Genomic DNA, 11,140 nt, shown 5'->3' with positions numbered 1-11,140 from the left:
ATGATTCACCAGATCAGAGCTCCAGCTCCTGTGATCAGTTTTAAATGGGAGGGAAAGAAAATGCGGTGTCATTTGTTTGCTGTCGTGAAAAATGTATGTAATTTAAGTGGGACACCCACAGCGGGTTTGTTTGTTTTGTTTGTGCTGAGTTTGTACATTTTTTTATAATATCTGCTCTGATGGTGATTGGGTTAATGAGCTCCAGCATCCCAGTCACTGTGCGGTTTGTGTCAAATCCTGGTTATGTTTTTCATTTATTGCATTCTGCATTCTGAAATCTAAATAAACCCATATTTTGGTTTTTAGATACTTAGTGTTTCTGTGATAGAACTGGGAAACTGTAGTTTTTACCACCTCATCTAGTTCTAGCCACTGTGTGCAAAACTGCTCACTTCTCAACTCAAAACTCTTAATTACTTAACGGGTAATCTTAATGGAAAACGTTGACATTTCTACACAATCATCGCTTATGTATCAGCTTGGCCAATGTCTTATACTAGCTCGAGGAATGACTATCAAGGATGTGACTATCATGTGAACAGTTTCTTTATGGGTCCATGTAAACGGCATAACATGGATAATGATCAAAAACAAATTAAGTCTCAAAAGCAGGATACTATGTCTTTGTAACTGTTCAAAATGATGATGCATGTCTGCACACTTCTGTTTATGGCATCAATGAAAGCCCCATGCAGGCATGATTTGTGACCTCATAAGGCCGTTTCCCTTCCCTGGTTTGTTGAAGGTTGTTTGAATGACATTAACGCTACTTTGTCCACTGTTTTGTATAGTGTGTGTCAATCATAAATTCTGAACAACTTGCTCCGCTGTAATCTCATTATGAGGCTTGGTTCCATTTGCTTCTTTTGATTGACACCTCTGTGATCTTGCCACAACAGGGGCCTGTACATGCTCTCACCATAGCAACGATCCACTTGAATCAGCTAAAAAAAAAGAGAGCCTTGTGCCTTTCTGTTCATCAGCTAAATGTCAGGGATCCTCTGCTGTTTCTACTTGGAGAGAGATGGACTGACAGAGCTCTACATTTATACCAGATTCGTCTCAGCATCCCATCCATTATTCATCTTCTCATCTAAGGTTTCTGCAGGTTTAAACAGGCTTTGAGCACATCTGTGTCTAACAAACTGAATTGTCCAACATGCTCAAAGCCACGGGGATCGCTTTGAAGATTTTCTGTGACCTCAACCTTGGTGTGCAAGTCTGTACGTGTCTTTAAAGGATGCATAGAAATGAACCAAAACCCTACAATCCCTCTTCTTTCACCACTTTAGGGTTAAAGCGGCTACACTGCGATGTTTGCATGTGACTTGCTTCTGGCTCACTTCATCCATCTTGTTATATTCTATCATTAGTAGGATTATGAGATTTCAGTCTCAAGAATCTGGTCTCAGACTAACCTACATACCAGACTTTGGACGCACAAACACACTTTTGTGGAGCGACTTGGAAGCCAGCTCACGTGCACTCACGCACAGAGGGACAACTTTCTGTCTCGCTCCTACAGGAAACAGCAGCTTAAGGAGGGGGAGGGGAGTTTAGAGAAACAGGGAGGGGAGTAGATTCTCAAGAGCATAGGAAGGGGCCAAGAGGGAAATGCAGCTCAGACTCCAGATGTGGAAACACCAGGTCCACACGCAAACACAAAGACACACAACTAGGGAAAGGAGTAGTTAGTTTAACTTGCTTGAAGACATTGTACTTTCTTTATTCTGGTTGTTCTTAGTTTGTACTCATGGTTGAATGCACTTATTATAAGTTGCTTTGGATAAAAGGGTCAGCTAAATGTAATGTAATGTAATGTAAAGTCCTCAGGCGATATTCTTTAACAAACAAACAAAGGCACAGAAACAAACTCAAATGTCAACAAAAGAAAATGAGACTGACTAAATGTTTTGGAAAATATATTAAACTGGCACCGAAACAATTGAAACATTAGGTGTTTTTGTTTTGAGCCCACAGGTTGGTCGTAGTTCTGTTGGGCTGTATGTTTCATATTCTATCTTCAGTCTTTGTTTCCCTACCACTCACACAGAAGACTGTTGTCAACAGCACAGTTGTTTTAATTAGCAGCATTGCCTGGTGTGAACTACGCAAAAGACACCTAACAACTTTCTCAGTGGGTCACCATCTGTGGGATTTAACTACTACTGCCTACGGTACAAGCCTGTGGGGGCAGTGCTAAGATCTGGGGTTGCTGCAGTAGGTAAGATCTAGGTTCAGCAACGACCAGGTTCAGCAATGACTAGGTTATTCCATCAATGGATTTTTTTCTTCCCTGATGGCACAGGCACATTTGAAGATGACAATGCCAGGATTCATCGGGCTCAAATTGTGAAAGAGTGGTTCAGGGAGCATGAGAGAAAAAAAATTCACACATGGAGTCCAGACCTTAGCCCCATTGAGAATCTTTGGGATGTGCTGGAGAAGGCTTTGCGCAGCAGTGAGACTTTACCATCATCAATACAAGATCTTGGTGAGAAATTAATGCAACCCTGGATGGAAATAAACCTTGTGACATTGCAGAAGCTTATCGAAACAATGCCACAGCGAATGTATGCCTTAATCAAAGCTAAAGGCGGTCCAATGAAATACTAGTGTGTGTGACCTTTTTTTTGGTGGCAACTTTTTTTTGGATATGCAGTGTATATATTGATAGATATTTGTTTAACAATTGTTTTTAAATTTCATAGTTCAGGGATTATTTGAGAAGTGTTCCTGAAAGATGGCAACAAAAAACAAGGCACCTTTTGCCTAACTCTCCACTAAATTTCTTTGAGGTTTGTAGAGTAATACTTTAGATATTTTGTCTTCATTTTGGATGTCATCAGGTGAGGGATTCTGTACTGTCTCCCAAAATCTTTGACAGAAGAGCAAGTTAAATTAAACATGGTTTAATATGAAAGTATAATATTTAGGATTTGAATCCAATTGCATATTAATTGGGTATGTTACAGTAATAAGGCAACAGTGCCTCCCCGTGGAGGAAATTTAATGTTATTGCTGAAGTGCAAACAATGTGTTTCTTTTCTTTCAGGAGCTGCAGAGCAAGGGCAAAGTGTGTGCCAACGTGTTCTGTGGGGCCGGCAGAGAGTGTACTGTTACAGAGAAAGGGGAGCCCAGCTGTCTGTGTATAGAGGTGAGTGGCTAAGATACCATGAGACATCACTTCCATACAGGAAAAGAGTGGGAATGTAGAGCATTTAAAAGAGAAATTGCATTGTTCTGTCCCTTTCTTTCTAGAGCTGTAAACCCCACAAGAGGTCGGTGTGTGGTAGCAATGCTAAGACTTACAGGAATCACTGTGAGCTCCACAGGGATGCTTGTCTGACTGGCTTGAAGATCCAGGTGGCCCACGATGGACACTGCCACGGTACGAGCAGCAGCAGCACAAGGCACCATAATACAAGTGTCACCACTAAGGTCCACTTGGAGATGTTGAGGAGCATTGCATCACACACTATTCATCAGCATATGGAGTTGGCCCAATGCTCAAGGAATTGTAGATTTACCAGTTGAGATTGAAAGCGCCTTCTTAGCCTCAGTAGTAGTATTGTCAGCTGTTGTCCCAGGGTCATTTTTACAATGGCCGCGTTTCCCAGATTCGTTAAGACGCTCTTAAGCGCTAAGAGCAGCTTAGGAGCGCTCTAACATACCCTGTGGTATTTCACAGATATCAAGGGAACTGACAGGTGTAATTGAACTCGGCTGGAACCTCATCAAGAGAGGCTCCAAGGCGTTGCTGAAGTCCACGCGTGAGAGACACCACGGCTGCATTACAGCATAGTCTCGCTGCTAACCAACAGCGTCGCCATGCGCGAAGCCAGATAGTTCACATAAATGCATATAAGCGTCAGCACTTCTCCCTACTTAATGTTCTGTCGGACCGGACTGTCCAGTCCAAATACCGACTTCCCCGTGTGAAGATCCAACGCCTTGTCACGCTAGTGTCACCACACATCCAGAGGTCAACCCGCTGCAATGTTGCCCTCAGCCTGCGTTTTTACGCAGCGGGGAGCTTCCTGGAGGTGGTGGGGGACGGCACCGGCCTCAGCAAGGCATCAGTTTCACGGAGTGTGGGAGCCGTGACACCGATCCTCCTGCGCCATGCCCGGACACACATCAGAATGCCCACCACACGGGATGAGGTCCGCCAGGTCCACCATAGATTTCATGCCATGGCTGAGGTCCCCCGGGTGATTGGTGTCGTGGATGGCACACACACGCGCGCCGGTAGCATAATTGCACCTGTGTGTGGGGACCACAGCGTGTTGTGTGTGATTTATGCGCTGATAAAGTGGTGGGCGATCGATATGCCTGGCATCGATTGATTTAGTTTCAGCAACACGGCGGTGGACATCTCCCAATTAGAGCGTCTTTCGCGAGATCTTAAGAAGGCAGTTAAAACGCATCTGGGAAACACTCGTATCTTAGCGCTCCTTCTTAGCCGAACCTTCTTTCAAGCATTCTTAAGTCCTTAAGAACAATCGAATCTGGGAAACACAGCCAATACCAGTAAATTGCACTCTTAATTGTGATTGAATATAATTAATAGAACTAACGAATAACTGTTCTCATCAAGAGATATAGTGTTCTTATAATCAGGAATACTTTGAGAGGGGCATTTGTGGAAACTATATTCCTGCAATTGTGTGTATATTTTAAACATGGTATACAGTTTACCATTGAAAAACTTTGGCAGGGTGAGGTTGTGATTAAAAATCTTTATTGGTTAGTATGTATTAGTGTTGCTGAGTAGTGATCCAAATGTTTCTCTCCTGATGATCTGATGCTACTAAGCGATACCAGTGGTCTCTTTTGCCATTACCATACACTGCATTGCATAAAACTCAATGAAGTACCTTTTTTGTAAAATGATATGAGACCAGGATCTGTGTGACTAAAAACAAAAGTGACAGAATTAATCTAACAGATAGGGTAGATAATTTGGCCCTTTATATGGGATGGAATTTGGCTCAGCTGTCAGATACTACACGCGCTGATAATACTTACTAACAGTTAATAGAACTAACTGATATGTAGGTGAGCAGGTTGATTGTCAACAATGTAAGGTCACCCATATGTCACTGCACACGCCTGGCCTTGACTTATCTATTAATGCAGCTAATAAAAGCATCTTATATCGAGTGAACTTTCACTGCTCACGCTAGGCGATGTCGCACTGGGTCTGTGTCCAGGGTGACCTGAACATCGATCAGTGCTGTGGCAGAACAGGTATAAAGGGAAAGAAGTTATGTCACACTCTTCTCTTTGCAGAACTTTGGCTAAGTGTTCAGTCACAGTTTATCTCCAATTATCTGAACAAATTAATGCTGTTAAATTGATTTTTTATTTTTGCTTCAAATGTGATATTCTTTCTCTCTTGTTTAATAACCTTTAGAGAAGAAAACAGAACAGTCAGCTGACAGCCCAGGTGAGTTTTTGTTTTTGTCTGTGTATGTATGTTACTGTATTTTAGGATTTTATGTAAAGCACATAGAAATACTAACATATGCCCAAAAGGACAGGGATCAATCGTGATATAGCTTACAAGATCATTTTAACCTTTGGATTATTTATAAATGCTGTTGACCTATAGAAATGATTTCATCCCTGCAGTGGTTTGCTATGCTGCTGACCGTAATGAGCTGAGGGGTCATGTGATCCAGTGGCTGCAGACTGAGGTTGTCCCAGACGGCTGGTTTGTTAAGGGATCCAACTTCTCTGACATCCTGCTCAAGTACTTTACGGTTGGTTTCTTTTCTCTGAAAGAATTGAATCGATTCTAGTCTCACTTAGTGCACACACTTGCTGGTAAACATTCTGTTTACAGACTACCCTAGTTCAGTAATAACTTTTCAGCAGGTCCGATTAATTGTGGACTCGAAATTTGATGTTATTAGGCATCCTGTAATACAAAAAATAAAATATGTAGACCAGTTAAAAACATACTATGTTGTGGTGTGAATGGTTGTCTGTCTCTATATTTCCAGGGTGCCTCTTGCCCAATGTGAGTTGGAATTGGCCCCATCCAACCCTAAGGATGAGTGGTTACAAATAATGGAGGCTTGAATGAAAATGCCTGCCAAAAAGGACTATATGAATAGAATATGTCATGCTCCAAATCCCTAGTGCACTCTTGATATATTTTATCACAAATTCACAAATTTACTGGGAACCTTGACTGACCTCTCTATCAAAAACATAAATGAGGATTTTTTTTTCCAGTTCACACATGACACAGATTGATCACATTAAAGAGTGACCCGTGAAGATATAAAGTTTGTATCTGGAAGTCTCATTGTTCATAAGAGTAAACTGTACCTCTAACATTTCTCTATGATTCTGCAGTCGTACGACAATGGAGATTCTCAGCTGGACTCCTCAGAGCTGCTGAAATTCATCCAGCAAAATGATTCAGTTGTGGAGTTGCAATCCTACGCTGACCAGGAGAGCAACAAGCTGCTCAGGTCAGTATGTTTATCAGTTGGCATGTTTACATGAACGTGTCGGAGGACAGGATAGAGGAAAAATATCTACCCTTTGCATTATTTTCCTTCAAATGCTAAGCATTTTTTTCTGTGTTAATGTTTGCACGCACAGGTCGATGTATGCTGCTGTGCTATTTCAAGCTACGGAGCAGAAGTCATTGAACTATATCTAGCCAGGGCAAACATTACTGAAGGCCTCTTGTGGGAGCCTGCACTAGTAAAAACACATGTGCTCAGTGGGATAAAACACTTCAACAATTATCATTTATTTTGTTTGTTTATTTCCTCTGCAATGTTCTGTTGCCACTCTATGTGGCGATAAGGTTTATTAAGTGTTTTATCTGTGCTTCCCAGGAGCCTGTGTGTTGATGCCCTCATTGAGCTTTCTGATGAGAACGCTGACTGGAAGCTGAGCTTTGATGAGTTCCTCAACTGCCTGAAGCCTGGCTTCAATCCACCAGAGAAGAGTAAGCATAAAGCGACAGTTTTTTACTTTGACTTAATGTAAATTAAAGTTACACTCCTGCAGATATCGTGTGTATGGATGCATTGACATAAACTCAATCGGGCAGTCTCGATACCCAGCACACTGTGGAAATGAGCTTCAAATTGCATGTCAGAATAGTTTGCGATACAGTCAGAGTTGTCAGATAGTCACGGCAGTCGGCTCAGTCACGTGACGTCAATATATCTGGGATAAAGTTCATAGGAAGCAGAAATAAGAAAAACAAACATTCACAATGACGCACTGACCCCTGGAGCTTCACCAGATTTAAGGACAGACACACATATTTGTGTGTTTGTATTTAGAAATACCAGGTTCACCACAAGGTTCTTGGATTATAGAAATTATGACATTCAACCTTAAAAAAAAATTGTGCACGTCTTAAATGTCCTGAATTTATTCATTTATTTATTTAAATCTCTGACACACATGCGTATGGCTGAGTGCAGAACCAGCGTCTTTGTCAGTTGTTCTCAATAGGGCAAGAGAGTATGCGGCCGCATGTGGTGCCGCACTCACTTGTCTTTTTCACAGAGCTCTGACTTTTTTTGAGTGACCCCTCTGAGCACTTGCCAGCACTTTTATGCCAGAAAACACAACACGGAAACTCTGCTGAAGTTGCTTAAAGCAAACAGATTAGCTGACTTTTGAAAAGTAAGCTTGAACTTGCCAAAGGCATGTAAAATGAAGGTACTGGATGGATAATGCTGCATTTTTAAATGCTGACAAGCCAGGTCATTGAGATTTATTTGAGTTTATTGCTGTTTCTCTTATCATCCTTCTACAATCTATTATCTGTGGTTTTGGCAGAACAGTTTTCTCTCTGTCTTTCTGCAGAATGTGCCTTGGAAGACGAGACTTATGACGATGGAGCAGAGACCCAGGTAGAGTGTAACCGCTGTGTTTGTGCATGCGGCAACTGGGTCTGCACTGCTATGACCTGCACTGGTGAGTTGAAATACTAGACACTATCGCAATTTTTTCTTTTTTTTAGTGACTCACTCAGACATTAAGATGAATGCCCCTGGCCATTTTGACTATTTTGTTATCTGTCCAGACAAGACAGCAGCTGTGGATGAGACAGCAGATGCTGGGGCTGAGATGACTGAGGAGGAGTGGAACCTCCGTGTGGCTGAGCTCAACAAGCACCAGGTCTGTCTTTGCAATTTGAAAACACATGTGAACAAGTTTCACATGTAATGCACTTACATTAACATCTACACAAATCATTATCATAAATACATCCCAGAAATGCACTACAGAACAGGACAAATCACCTGGCCAACTATCCCAAAGCTCCTGCTCACTGCCCTCTGCTAAGAATATGGAATAAAAAAGATGATATCTCTGGTTTAGCTCTAACAATATCGACAGATAACTGACACACAATGGACTGTTTAACTGTCCATTATGTGTCCGCACATTATTTGAGTCCAATGCTAAATCTGTGATATACAAAATAATTAATTGCATATCGTGTTCTGAGGAGGAACAATCATAGAAACACTTGGCTCCAGAAATGCCCAAAAAATAATGTGGTATTGAAACACAATGGAATAATCAAATATTCAAAAAATAAGTTCTGGAACCCCCCCCCCCCCTCCCCAAAAAAATAAAGATGGGGGCCATTCAAGTCACTCTTTGGACAAAGAATAGTAATCTAGAACCTCTCCACTCCAAGAGTGAAGCTCTAGAACCGAGTTCTAAAACCTGTCATGATAAGCTACACCTTTCTGGAACCTCTACATTCACAATATTGTTGTGGCATGTCTACTCTTGTGTGTATGGGCTTGCTTACATATGTGAAAGAGGGCATGAGGTTCACAAGGTATGACTAGGGCTCTGGCTTGAGGCCATGGCTGAGTCAGCAAGGTCATGTACTCCAGAAGGTCAGCTTATAAAGCCATTGTAAAAAAAAATGTGGCTCTATGAGTACAAGTTTGGTGCTACCGGGTGTACACTAAAATCAGTCATAAGGACCTTCTTTTCTTTAGTCTATGAAGTATTCAAGAGATATGCAATCTTCCTAAACAAACAAAAATAGATATATGTACTCGCATAATTATATATCCAGCAGTAAATGATACACTCTCACTTTTCTGTCAACTTTTTTAATTGTTTGTAATACAGGAAACAGTTGAGAAGATGAAGAGCAGCACAAAGGAGGCCTAAATAAGGACGCAATAAATGAGAGGACGCACGTCATCATCCTTCCTCCATACTTGATTTACCTTGCGGCCATTGCGGTCTTTTTATGTTACTCTGCTATGTTAATTATTATACATTTTCTACAGTGTTTCAGTGTTTGTGTTGATTTGTGTTAGATTCAGGGGTTATCAAAGAGTATCATAAGATTCCCTTGTGTTCCGTGCTGTCATATGTCATTGTATTACTGCGCTCTACACTAGCCCTGGGGCTATTTTTGCTACACTCTTTATATTTTTGACAGTTATTATGAAACAAAACCTATCAAGTTGTCGCTGTGTTAGAATATGGAAGTCGCTGTTTGAAAAGGTAGTGAAGTTAGGAGCTAGAAGAATCCACCTGTTGAAATGAGGGAGCTGTCGGAGGACAGATAGCTGACCCTCATATGTGCCTTATAGGCACAGTAGCTTGGTTAAAGAAGCTGTAATAAGAGGGTGAAGCTTCCAGTGATTTTGATGCCATTTAGAACTGCCACATTAGGCCACTACTTGACCAATGCAATTCTATTTTTTTCCTCTATGTAATTTCTTAGGCTTTAGTTTTGCACAAGCCTAATTTTTGTTCGTATCTCATTAATAATTTTGCTCCAAAAATAGTTTGCTTCTATGTAAATTATGTTATCGGCTTGAGTTGGAACTCTTCTTGTTCCCATGTGATGCTCAGGCAAGTCTGTCTGGTGCTTTTCGGTAAAACATGTGTCTTACATTTGTTAGACATAGTGGTCCAGCTTTCCGTGTGGTGCAACACAACTGCATCCAGGAGAGACCTGATCTTTGAATATAGCATGATGAAAGCTGAAACCAAAGTCTTGATGAAGTGTTTGAATAATGAACAGAATTCTCCAGGTAAAACATTACTCTGGACCCAGCAACAACACAATACCTGTGCTTTTAAAATCACTCTTAATAAACAGAAGGACTATCCTCACTGTCAGCTGAAGTAGTGTAGACGCATCGAATAACTGGGTGCTTATAAGTTACGTATGCTTGTGCGCAATTGTGTGTGTGTGGTGTTAAAGTGTAATGCTGAGAGTAGTTTGGTTTGTTGAATGTGTTAATTTGTTAAAATCCTGTTTCTTATTGAGAATAATTGACAATAAAAATCAGTGCCTTAGACCTGCAAAAAGTACCTTTTGCCTGGACATAGGCTTTAATGCCATGTTGCATTGAAAGAGTGAGTGTGCTTTGCTGACGTTTAGCAGTAAACTAGTGCTTTGTGACAATTTCTCTGATGTTTGTCTGTGTGAAAGTTGCATTACTAAGTTCAAGCTAAATCTTTATATTCCACTTAAAGTGCAGTGACTGTAAGGAATATGTATGTACGCCAATAAAGCCCATACGCCACAACGCTGCTTTGTCACCTGTGTGTGTGCTCTTATCTGCCAAATTATTGTCTGATGTTTTGGCTCTTTTTCTATATTATTGTTGATATTTCTTAATTTGACATTATGCTAAATTCTCTGCATAGTTAATCAATGTTTCTAAACAAAATGTAAAAGTGCTAAATAGACATAGCTATACATACTTAATATATTGGGCTTTACATTGTAAGAGTATAAAGCAAAGTCTATTGGCATAATGCAATTGTCTTTGTACATGGAAACAATAGTGCAGTGTTTAAAAAGTCAAAGTCAGTTTTATCATTAATTTTGTGCAATGTGCAAACTTACAGAAGATCGAAAGTACATTTCTCTTCTGTCCAACATATAGTGAATTGTGCAATAGTAATAATAATAAAGTGCAAAAAACAGTTTAAAAATTAAAAAAGAACAACATATAACATATAGACAACATAAATTAGGAACTATTAAGACTATGAAGAACTAAACTATAAATAAAGGACTGTAACTCCTTAGCAGCATTAAGACGTGAGTCTAAAAGAGGACGGAGTTAGACTATTAGAGGACGGATTACGACTATGA

General features: G+C 40.6%; 1 protein-coding gene across 1 annotated transcript in view; it reads left to right on the top strand.

Annotated features, from left to right (window-relative positions):
• The window catches only part of LOC137782568 (follistatin-related protein 1-like), a 21,511-nt gene extending 10,946 nt beyond the window's left edge, over positions 1–10,565 (top strand). The window contains exons 3-11 of the mRNA XM_068571956.1: positions 3,056–3,157; positions 3,262–3,391; positions 5,420–5,452; positions 5,638–5,768; positions 6,370–6,488; positions 6,864–6,976; positions 7,852–7,962; positions 8,072–8,166; positions 9,145–10,565. Coding sequence (XP_068428057.1) covers positions 3,056–3,157; positions 3,262–3,391; positions 5,420–5,452; positions 5,638–5,768; positions 6,370–6,488; positions 6,864–6,976; positions 7,852–7,962; positions 8,072–8,166; positions 9,145–9,186 — 876 coding nt within the window. The 3' untranslated portion in view covers positions 9,187–10,565. The remainder of the gene's footprint in view (positions 1–3,055; positions 3,158–3,261; positions 3,392–5,419; positions 5,453–5,637; positions 5,769–6,369; positions 6,489–6,863; positions 6,977–7,851; positions 7,963–8,071; positions 8,167–9,144) is intronic.
• The last annotated feature ends 575 nt before the right edge of the window (positions 10,566–11,140 follow it).

Source organism: Clinocottus analis, unplaced genomic scaffold, assembly GCF_023055335.1.
Source record: "Clinocottus analis isolate CAN_PGR_092001 unplaced genomic scaffold, fCliAna1.0.p SCAF_12, whole genome shotgun sequence".
NCBI classification, from domain to species: Eukaryota; Metazoa; Chordata; class Actinopteri; order Perciformes; family Cottidae; genus Clinocottus; species Clinocottus analis.
Note: the sequence above shows the minus strand (reverse complement) of the source record. Positions and strands in the feature narration are given on the sequence as shown.